At 44.2% G+C, this 12,393-nt stretch overlaps 1 protein-coding gene across 1 annotated transcript in view; it reads left to right on the top strand.

Annotated features, from left to right (window-relative positions):
* LOC120927053 (putative helicase MOV-10) overlaps positions 1-12,393 on the top strand; it is a 136,922-nt gene that overhangs the window by 73,366 nt on the left and 51,163 nt on the right. Inside the window, exons 9-10 of the mRNA XM_040337484.1 lie at positions 2,489-2,662; positions 7,872-8,019. Of these exons, the coding sequence (XP_040193418.1) occupies positions 2,489-2,662; positions 7,872-8,019 (322 nt within the window). The remainder of the gene's footprint in view (positions 1-2,488; positions 2,663-7,871; positions 8,020-12,393) is intronic.

Here is a 12,393-nt window from a genome sequence, read left to right as displayed (position 1 = left end):
ACTGACGGGCACAGATGAGGTGGCACTGATTGGCGGCGCTGGTATGCGGCACTGATGGGCACACATAGGCGGCACTGATGGGTACTCATGGGCGGCACTGGGCACTCATAGGCGGCACAGATGGGCACTCATGGGCGGCACTTATGGGTGACACTGATGGATACTTATGGGTGGCACAGATGGGCACTGATAGGTGGGCACTGGGCATGGATGGGCACTGTGGGGTGGCATTGATGGACACTGTGGGGTGGCACTGATGGATACTGGGGTGGCACTGATGGACACTGTGGGGCAGCACTGTTCTACCCATGTTGCCAGTCGGTGCCCATTTGTGGGCACTGATTGGCATCTTTTTTTTTTTTTTTAAGCTTTTTTTTCAATACCTTTTTTTTTTTTTAAGACTTTTTTTTTTATTTGCCCTTCCCTGGTGGTCCAGGGTGGGCTTCCCTGGTGGTCCAGTGTGGCGATCCGAGGGGGGGCTGCGCTGATAAACAATCAGCGCGAACCCCCTCTGTCAGGAGAGCCGCCGATCGGTCAGACGCGAGTGAGGAAGAGCCATCAACGGCTCTTCCTGTTTACATCGTGATCAGCCGTGGTTGGACACAGCTGATCACGTGGTAAAGAGTCTCTGCTAACAGCATCGGCTCCGGGCTCCTCAAAGACAGCGGCGCCTGCCCCACTCATTTGCTGACTGCTCCCCCCCCTTTGAGTGTTTTGTCCGCCCGCTAGTGTCACCACTAACAGCAGCGGTGCCAGGTGCCTCACAGGCAGCGGCGCCTGCCCCACTCACTTGCTGACTGCTCCCCCCCTCTTTGAGTGTTCTCACAGGCAGCCCGGCGCCATGCTCTTCACAGGCAGCGGAGTGGGCGGAACAGGCAGGCTGTCAGTATGCCGCCCCCCTAAAAGTGCTGCCTGGTACCCATGGTACCACCTGGTCCCATCATAGGGCCGGCCCTGGCTGCAATTGGCCAAAGCTGATCAGATGGCACAGTGTTTACCATGTGATCACTGTAACCATTCACAGCTAGCAACATAATTGTATACTTATTAAACCCAGCTAGCTAGTATTAATGAGGTTGGTAAACATTTATCCAACAAATGCTACGCCCACCCTCTGATTGGATTTTACACTCTCTTACTCACATTTTCAACCTCACTCTCTCTTGTGGCATCTTCCCAAACTCTCTAAAATATGCGCTAGTCACCCCTGTACTTAAAAATATGCAGGAGGCATCTTGAAGCTGTCATTACCAACAAAGGATTTTGTACAAAGTATAAAATTCATTTCAGTTAGCGTGTTCAATACTTTTACCATGTGTCATTCAATTTTATTACACAAAACTTCATTTCTGTGAGTGAGTGAATAACTTGTATAGCTCTGCAAATTTCCATCTAGTGTCGTCCTGATCCTTCAGAAGAGATGAGTCTTAAGTTTTTTCCTGAAGGCCCGATGGTTTTCTTCAATGCGGATGTTTGTGGGTAGAGTGTTCCATAGCCGTGGTCCTTGGACTGCAAATCTTTGTTCTCCCTTTGATTTGTAGCGGGACTTGGGGATGTGGAGGAGGTTTTGGTTGGTTGATCTGAGAATGCGATTGGGGGTGTAGTGTTTTATTTTCTCCCACAAGTATTGAGAAACGTTTCCTTGTGTGCACTTGTGGGTAAGACAGAGGGTCTTGAATGTGACCCTATCCTTTACGGTTAGCCGGTCAGTGAAGGGGTGATGGATTCCCAGGGTTTTTTCCCCGTTACCAGTCTGGCTGCCGTGTTCTGAACGACTTGTAGATGCAAAATCTGATATTTAGGTAGTCCAATATAGAGGGAGTTTGCGTAGTCAAGTTGGGAATTCATGATAGTTCCAACTACTACTGCTATGTCCTCTTCTGGGATGAAGGGGATGAGTCTACGCAGCAGCTGGGGGAGATGGTAAAATCCGCTGACTACTGATCCTATTTGTGCATCCATCGACATCTCGGAGTCAAAGATGACTCCGAAATGTTGACTTTGGTGTTGGGGTGATCATCTGTCCGAGGATGGTGGGTGGTGTCCATGAAGTCTCAGCTTTTGTCTTTCGGTTTGCGTGGAGGAGAAGAAGTTCTGTCTTTTATCCATTGAGTTTGAGGGAGCTCTCAGTGATCCAATCATCGATCAATGAGAGGCATTTTTCTAGACTGTTATATTTGTCTTTTTTTCCGGTGATGCGAAAATAGAGTTGAGTGTTGTCAGCGTATGAGTGGTAACACAGGTCTTGTTTGCTGATGATTTTAAGGGGTGGGCGAAGGTAGATGTTGAAGAGCACGGGTGACAGGGGTGATCCTTGAGGAACTCCACAAGAAATTGCGCGAGTTTCAGAAGTGAAGCCGACTTCCAGCTACAATATTTTAATATAAAACAGCTTGTAAAATTTGTATTCTCTTTTGTGATGTAATTTGTCCTGGAAACATGCATGTCATATTGCTAATGAACATTGTATTGTTTTTTTTCCCTTTAGACTTTTGAACAAATTTATAAGTGGGATGCTCTTTGATGTTACATTTACCTTCAACCGGTTTCCACTGATTATTCAGCACAGAGCCGTTGACCTTGCAAAAGAGAAAATGTTGAAAGATGCCCTGTTCCCCACATATTCAAACAAGAAATGCATTGTTAACATAGGGAGGCTAAGGTAAAGCTCACAAGCTTATGAAACCCATTACTGTGATTCCATATTAAACTTGGGCTATAACCTCTCACACGAAGAACTAAATTACCTCTATTGCATTCTGCTAGTTTAAAGTGGTGTTTAATAACAAACATGCCTATATCTACCTGCTTACCTGACAAAAATGGTTTTGCACAGAGCAGCCCCAATCCTCTTCTTCTGGGGTCACCTGCCGGTGCTCCAGGCCCCTCCTCTTCATCGGGTGCCCCCACAGAAATCCGCTTTCCATGGGGGCACCCGTGCAGGCTCAGCCACATCCCCTGCTCCCAAGTCACAGCTTTTGATTGATTGACTATCAATCCATCCAACGAGGAGAGCGTCACCAAAGTACATTTTGCTATAATCAAGCTAAATACACACAGGAAGATGGAACATCACAGGAAGATATACAACCACATTTTTATGTGTAATTGTTTGGGTATTCCAACACCCATTAGAAATTTGAAAACCATCCCAAATATAATACAATATTACTATTAATCAAACACTAGTATTTTTCTCTATTATTTCAGATTCAACTTAATCAGAGAAAAAAATAATTAATTACCCATCACGCACCATGAAAACTATTAGCTGCTCTGTTTACAATCAGTTCTAACAAAAACTGTAATTACAGTCACATAAACAAACAAAATATGAACACTAAAGTTGCCAATGGATGCTGTAATCTTCGTCCTTAGTTCTTGGACATAAAACCATATCAGACAGGTGGATGATGCTGTTTAGTACTATCTAGAAACTAAACAAAATTAAAGGTCTTAGTGGGTTATCATTACATTTCTCACCCACAAATAAAAGGCTGGGAGAGCAGTGCGGGCTTCTGGAATAGCCCAGGATTCGGTGACCTCTGGCAAATCCTCATTCGACCCCCAGGTTGAGAACCACTGATGTACAGTGATCTGGGGTCCCTCAGCAGCGCTCCTGGCTCCTCCTCTTCTCGAGTGCCCTCATGGAGAGCCGTTTTCCATGGGGGCACTCGTGTGGGCACACTCCCGAGTTCTGCTGCTGTGTCTATTGACACAGACACCAGGACTCTGCCCCACCCCCCACGTCATTGGATTTGATTGACAGCAGCGGGAGCCAATGGTTCCTGCTGCTATCAATCTATCCAATGAGGACCCGAGACATTGCTGGAGCTGCTGTGCTTGTCCCCATCACTGAAAACATCTGGTTCAGGTAAGTAAAAAGGAGGGCTCTGGAGGTGGGGGGGAGCTCCAATAAAGAAGGTTTTTCACCTTAATGCATAGAATGCATTAAGGTGTAAAACCTTGAGGGTTTACAGCCCCTTTAACCACTTAAGCGCCAGACCATTTCGCTGGCCAAAGACCAGAGCACTTTTTGCGATTCGGCACTGCATCGCTTTAACTGACAATTGCGCGACTTAACTCCCAAACAAAATTATTGTCCTTTTTCCCACAAATAGAGCTTTCTTTTGGTGGTATTTGATCACCTCTGCATTTTTTTTTTTTTTTTTTGCACTATAAACAAAAGTAGAGCGACAATTTTGAAAAAAATGCTATATTTTTTTCTTTTTGCTATAATAAATATCCCCCAAAAATATATAAAAAAACGAAAATTTTCCTCAGTTTAGGCCGATAGGTATTCTTCTACATATTTTTGGTAATAAAAATCACAATAAGCGTATATTAATTGGTTTGCGCAAAAGTTATAGCATCTACAAAAAAGGGGTAGTTTTATGGCATTATTTTTAATTTTTATTTTTTTACTAGTAATGGCGGTGATCTGCGATTTTTATCGTGACTGCGACTTTATGGGCGGACACATCGGACACTTTTGACACATTTTTAGGACCATTGTCATTTGTACAGCGATTAGTGCTTTAAAAATACACTGATTACTGTGAAAATGACACTGGCAGTGAAGGGGTAACCACTAGGTGGTGCTGAAGGGGTTAAGTGTGTCCTAGGGAGTGCTTCTAACTGTAGGGGGATGGGCTGTGTGTGACACCACACTGATCACCGCTTCCGATTACAGGAAGCGGTGATCAGTGTCCTGTCACTAGGAAGTCTGGGGACTTACAAATTTTTTTCACATCACCTACATTTGAACAGTATATTACTAATTTCTTAGATGTTCAGAACTGTCTGGCTTTAAGCAGGCACAATCTTTTAGGAGGGAGTTTAGATGGAAGAATGTCGTTCTCTACGTAAACTCCGATTGAATTCATCAGAATACATTTTTCAGATCACCACCACTGTAATATTCACAGACATCTTCCCCACTGTAATATCCACAGACATCTCCCCCACTGTAATATCCACAGACATCTCCACCACTGTAATATCCACAGACATCTCCCCCACTGTAATATCCACAGACATCTCCCCCACTGTAATATCCACAGACATCTCCCCCACTGTAATATCCACAGACATCTCCCCCACTGTAATATCCACAGACATCTCCCCCACTGTAATATCCACAGACATCTCCCCCACTGTAATATCCACAGACATCTCCCCCACTGTAATATCCACAGACATCTCCCCCACTGTAATATCCACAGACATCTCCCCCACTGTAATATCCACAGACATCTCCCCCACTGTAATATCCACAGACATCTCCACCACTGTAATATCCACAGACATCTCCCCCACTGTAATATCCACAGACATCTCCCCCACTGTAATATCCACAGACATCTCCCCCACTGTAATATCCACAGACATCTCCCCCACTGTAATATCCACAGACATCTCCCCCACTGTAATATCCACATACATCTCCCCCACTGTAATATCCACAGACATCTCCCCCACTGTAATATCCACAGACATCTCCCCCACTGTAATATCCACAGACATCTCCCCCACTGTAATATCCACAGACATCTCCCCCACTGTAATATCCACAGACATCTCCCCCACTGTAATATCCACAGACATTTCCCCCACTGTAATATCCACAGACATTTCCCCCACTGTAATATCCACAGACATCTCCCCCACTGTAATATCCACAGACAGCTCCCCCACTGTAATATCCACAGACATCTCCCCCACTGTAATATGGTCCACATCTCCCCCACTGTATAGAAAGATTAGTGCTTGCTTAGTCTTACCAGAGAAGCCGGCCGAACACAAGAGGCCGGGTGATGACATCAGCGCGCCGCTCTAGGCCCACCTAGGCCGGCAACAGGTTGACCAAGATGGCTGCCTCTCCGGGAGCTAGGCCGAAGCCGCGGCCTTTCCTATGGCTGAGGCAGCAGCGGATCACGTGGTGTGCCGATCCGCATATGGCGCCCTGTTCGGATCACGGATCATTTACGATCCATTGCACCACTAGTACCGATCAAAAGAATTTTGATCGATCAAAAAAATGTAACGATTAATCGAGGAATTAATCTTTAATTTCCACAGCCCTACTATTTACTATTACAAATTGAGGCTTCCTGAAGATACAACAGTTTCATTTGCATATCCATCTCTCACCCAATTTATCAAACAACAACAAAATCGCAAGGCGGTGTCCATTCGTGGGCCCCAAAACAAAAATGGACCTAAAGGCATCTCAAATAAGCCAGCTAAATGTCTAAAACATTTCCTATGCTTTCTGAATGTGCTATGGCTTAAAATACAAGAACACAGCATTAAACCCAGCACAAACAATCTAGCACAATTCTGCATGATATTTGTATCTCTTGTTTACACAAATCGAACCCTGCTCGCAGCGCCAGAGTGTTTGATCCTGGTCACGTCATAGTTTAAGTTCTTTTAGGATTTTTATTGGATATGTGCAAAGAAAGATCACACAAGTACTTAAAAGGATAACATTTGTTAAAAGTAATGACAGATACAGATAATATTAGAAAATATAACAAGAATACTTAACTAAAGATGCTGTTTTCCACCATGGGTCCTGTTTGCTGTTACGCAACATGGCCAGAAGATCAGATCAGATGTTTGCATGGTTGCAAGCTCTGGGTGAGGCAAAGACATTAGTTTGGGCTGTTGTAGATACAGGCTAGTATGTGAGTGAATGAACAATCAAAGTTATTTGGACAGTGATATTACCTTTTAAGGGGGATAGTGGGCTTGGTCATTTGGCATTCCTCAAGCTTTACATCAGGTAAAACAATACATGTTACCGTATTTTCCGGCGTATAAGACAACTTTTTGGATGCAAAAAAATGCATCCAAAGTCGGGGGTCGTCTTATATGCCGGTGACAGTCTTCGTCTGCTGCGAGCGTCCATGATTTAAAAGCGGCGCCTTCTTCTCAGACTGTCCTGTGATAGGCGGAACACAAATTTTCCCAGCAGCGCCTCTGTTCTGTGTTCCTCCTATCACGGATGCCTTCTCATCCTCAGACGAGAGGGCGTCCGTGATAGGCGGAACACTGAACAGAGGCCCTGCTGGGAAAATTTGTGTTCCGCCTATCACAGGACAGTCTGAGGAGAAGGCGCGGCTTTTAAATCATGGACGCGCGCAGCACGGAGACTGTCATCGGCCTGGAAGTCAGAATCTGCAAAACGTGAGTGATGGCACTGTTGGCACAGTGGAGGAAAGTGATGGCACAGTGGGGGGAAAGTGATGGCACAGTGGGGGCAAGTGATGGCACAGTGGGGGCAAGTGATGGCACAGTGCGGGGAAAGTGATGGCACAGTGGGGGCAAGTGATGGCACAGTGGGGGGAAAGTGATGGCACAGTGGGGGGAAAGTGATAGCACAGTGGGGGCAAGTGATGGCACAGTGGGGGCAAGTGATGGCACAGTGGGGGGGCAAGTGATGGCACAGTGGGGGCAAGTGATGGCACAGTGGGGGCAAGTGATGGCACAGTGGGGGCAAGTGATGGCACAGTGGAGGCAAGTGATGGCACAGTGGGGGCAAGTGATGGCACACTGGGGGCAAGTGATGGCACAGTGGGGGCATGTAATGTAATGGCTACCCCTCAGCTTCCAGAAAGACTAGTAGGAAGGGAGTAGTCTTATATGGCGAGTATATCCCAAACCAACATTTTTCCTGGAAAATTAGGGGGTCGTCTTATACTCCCAGTCGTCTTATATGCCGGCAAATACGGTACCTTATATGGCTCCTTGACCAAGATTATGAGGTTTTAAATGCATTAGTGAGCCACTTTATTAATAAGGAAATATAAAATTAACAGTTTCCCCGTCACCTGCTTATACTGTATGTAATTTTTCTTGTCTAGTCTGTACGACCGGAATCTTGAATCTAATCCAGAGCAATACATGGCTGTTGAACAGATTGTAAGTGGCAAATCCAGACCAGCACCCTATCTCATATTTGGGCCACCAGGCACTGGAAAAACTGTAACTTTAGTGGAAGCTATCAAACAGGTAAAGAAAGAAAAGCTTTTTTGTGTTTTCCTTGATACCCGTCTTTTTGTTTAAAAAAAAAAATACAACTCCAACAATATCATTGTGTAATTATGTTAGTGAAATAAAAAATCTGAACTTTTATTGATTATTTTTAATCCATTTTACCTCTGCCCCTACTAGATAACTATTATGTCACTAATATTAATGGTTAGGCCATTTTCACACTGCTGTGACTTGAAAGTCGCCTGATTTTGCCGCAATTTAACGGCCGTGATTTTGACGCAATTTCGGGCAATGCCTGTTAAACTTGAGGTCTATGGACCTCAACTCACATCAGTCAGACCAAAGTAGTGCAGGGACTACTTGGAAGTCGTTGCGACTTGAAGTCACACAGATATGAATGGTACTCATTGGAAATCATGGGGTACGACTTGTCATGCGACTTTGCAGTCCCGAGTTGCAGGACAAGTCGCACAAGTGTGAAAGGGGCCTTAGTCAGTCACAAAACAAAAGAAACGGATATGTGGACTTTATGATGCCAACCCTAATCCCAAAGAAGAAAGGAAACAAACACAAATGTCTACAAAGACATAATTTTATTACAATGTATTGTTAAAAAGGTTGTAAGACAGGCTTCCCCCTGTTCTGCCTCTCTATGACACGATCACAAGCTGCCAGCGAACATCGAGTTACGGTCCCGCTGGCACGGTCACGGAGAGCCTGCCTCACGGCTTCTTAAAGGGGACATACAGGTACGTCCATTTGCCTACCGGTGCCATTCTGTCAACGTATATTGGCGTGCAGCGGTTGGCAAGTGGTTAAAGTTCACCTTTTAAAAAAAAAATAATAAATGCACATTTTTTTGCAGGTAAAAAAATGTGCATTTAATATTTATTTTTAGGGGCCTGAAGAGCATTGCACCAGTGATCAGCAGATTGCGGGTGTCATGCAAGTCTCCTGCAGACTGTCAGTGTAAGCTGTCTGCCCAGGCATAAGGGTCTGACTCATACGGGCAGGCAGTTTCACACTGACGGGAAGATTCCATGAACTACCACAGCGCTCATCAGTGCAAAGACTGTCGGTAGTTGTAGTCCATTCATTCACAGAACAGAACTGTGAATGAATGATGCCGCCGGTGGAGAAAGCCCTGTACGGCCGTGTTTTCTTTAGATTGTGGCAGCGAGCTGGGGGGAGAAGATCCCCCGCTTGTTGCCAAAATGAAGGATAAAACGTAATATGGGTGTAACAAAAGGTCAGCTTTATCATTTAAGGTATAATGGCTGTAATGGTTTGGATTTTTCAGGCTAAGAACATTTTCAGCAAGTACAGAAAATGTGTTGATATTGCCACAAATGCACTACCATAGCTCCCAACTGTCCCTGATTTTGAGCAATATCCCCCTGTCCCTCATTTTGTCTGATCTATATAGATGTATATAAAATGCACTTTTTATCTATCAAAACGTGTTTTCCAGCACTAAACCTTTCATCTGATTTCTAAATTGCTGCATTTGTACATTGTCCAAAAGCCAATATAAAGGAATAGTAGTGGTAAAAAAAGCACTTGTGGGTTTAACCAATCTTGTTTTTTTGTACAATTTTTCCTTTAAGGGGGAGTGGCAAGGGGTGTGACCTATGCCTGTATACTTTTGCTGATAGGTGTCCCTCATTCCCACCTCAAAAAGTTGGGAGGTATGGCACAACCTTGTCACTTAATGTAAGCTGAAAAAAATACAAATATATTCCTTTTCAAAACTACTATTTCCATCAATCCACCATATGATACACTTGATCAAAGGCAGACATGTTTAAAGTTTGGCTATTTGACAATCATGGCCTCCTCTATAGATATGATTGAGGATTTAGTGTAGACATACAGGAAGAGTGTTTTTGAAAACCTAAATTAGCAGGTTAAATCAAAGGCGAAAAAACAAACAAAAAAAAAATGAATACAGCCACCTTATCTAAGGACAGGTAAACTAGATATGATTTAAAGTGTTTTTTCCTAGCAATTTTTAAGCTTTGGATTGGGTGGGATAAGATCGCTTATCTTTTGACAAAGGCTCAATTAAACTGTTTTACCGCGGCACAGACAGAAAAAAAATTACTTTTTTTTTTAGTAAAGTAGGGGAAGCCTAGAAACCCTGTCAGCTGTATTTCTTGTTGTGTCCTATTGCAGAAGTTGCTACAATTACTGTGTAATGAAAATATTGTTATTAGGACAGTGAGTAAGAGAACTGCCTTATAAATAGCTCCTATGCAGTAAAAACCTGACGGGGAAATGTATACAGCAACACAGTGGTGGTGCGTCCATTAAGGGTGCAGGGGCGCCGCCCCCTCTCTCCAGTCACCCCCTAAGTAAAATGGATAGATTCATGCATTGCAGTTGGCTGCATATGATGGGCACAGTGGCTGCATTTGCCGGGCACAGTTGGCTGCATATAATGGGCACAGTTGGCTGCAAATGATGGGCACAGTTGGCAGCATATGATGGGCACAGTTGGCAGCATATGATGGGCACAGTTGGCTGCATATTATGGGCACAGTTGGCTGCATATGATGGGCACAGTTGGCTGAATATGATGGGCACAGTTGGCTGAATATGATGGGCACAGTTGGCTGAATATGATGGGCACAGTTGGCTAAATATGATGGGCACAGTGGCTGCATATGATGGGCACAGTGGCTGCATATGATGGGCACAGTTGGCTGCGTAAGATGGGCACAGTTGGCTAGCTGCATATGATAGACACAGTTGGCTGGATTTTGCTTGGCTCAGTGGCTGCAATTAATGTTTTTGTTTCAGTATTTTTCAGTTCGTTTGCGCCCCCCCAAAAATTTTTTAGCACGAATGTAGTACTAGTGTCTCTTAAAATAAGAGATACATGTATTATTTTTACTGTCAACCCTAATTATTAAATGTTTTTTTTCAAGGTAGGTACATTTGAGTTTGCCTGATTATAGATCTATCTGGCTTTAAAAGGTATTTTGGCATTCTGTAGTCTTGATGAAATTCCCTAAGCTACAATGCAAGGAATATTAATATGACCTACAGTAATTCAATATGCACACAAAAATGATCATTGTGCAGTTGGATTTCCTATCCTTTGTCATTCTTCTAGTGCAGGGATATGCAATTAGCGGACCTCCAGCTGTTGCAAAACTACAAGTCCCATCATGCCTCTGCCTCTGGGTGTCATGCTTGTGGCTGTCAGTTTTGCTATGCCTCATGGGACTTGTAGTTCTTTAGCATCTGGAGTTTTGCAAATCGCATATCCCTGTTCTAGTGCATGGGGGTCTCCAAAGCTTTCAGTATTCATATATTTTACAAATATTCATGGGACAAACTAGAGAGTCCCTCAGCGGAGCCCAGAAGCAGCCTCTGCTGACCTTTAAAGTGGATGTAAACCCACTCTCATCCTTTCTAAATTACTGCCATAGTACTGATCTATAAGGATATGCATGCCTCCTGCATGTATCCTTACCTATCAAATGTCTCCCCTCTGTCTGTTATGAGACCTGAAAAACTGCATATTCTGTGGGTGGGTCTGTTGTCTGGAGCTCGGTGGGTGGAGTTGTGATGTTAGTAGACTCCCCGTCCTCCTCTACACTCCCCTTGTCAACATGCATTTTCTCTTGTGTATTCCTTACACTGAATTCTGCTATGATCCCTAACATCCAGTCAAAATCCAGAAAAGTAACCACATGACTTCAGAAAAGGAGTGGGGGTGGGAATTAAAAAACAATGCCTGTCTCCAGGCTAGTGCATGAGATATGTAAATAACCTGATGTTGCAACTGTGATCAGGTGACCTCAGACACACACACTTCAATATAACAATCAGATCACTCGAGCTTCTCCTCTGCCCAGCTCTCACTAGATACATCTAACCTAAATCAGATCACTTGTCTGTGTATATTCTGCTTTCTGTTCTGTGTTTTCACTGCAATATACATGCATTTCCTCGTCACACTGAACTGTGGATCACACACCATGATGAGAAACATCCAGTCAAAACACAGTAAATGCAGCCAATCCTGGGAGAGCTGGAAGGGAGAGGAGGGGAGAGGAGGGGAGAGAAGGGGAGGGGAGAGAGATGTGAATTGTGAACTTTTTACACAGGATGTGCCTCTGTCTCAGGCTAGTGCATGAGATATGTAAATAACCTGTCACTCACAGCAAGGGGGCGGAACGCACTGAGGTTTTTTTCTGTAAGTCCGTTTTTTTCACTGAACTATAAAAGAGGATTGCTCCGAGCTGGATTAACTCTGTGTGGACTGGGCACAGATGATAGAAAATATTATACCCTACATTGTGACATAAAAAAAATAAAAAATCGGGTTTACATCCACTTTAATCCTCAATCAGTGCATATTGAGGACATGCCACAGAT

The sequence above is a fragment of the Rana temporaria genome, chromosome 2, assembly GCF_905171775.1.
Source record: "Rana temporaria chromosome 2, aRanTem1.1, whole genome shotgun sequence".
Taxonomy (NCBI): Eukaryota; Metazoa; Chordata; class Amphibia; order Anura; family Ranidae; genus Rana; species Rana temporaria.
Note: the sequence above shows the minus strand (reverse complement) of the source record. Positions and strands in the feature narration are given on the sequence as shown.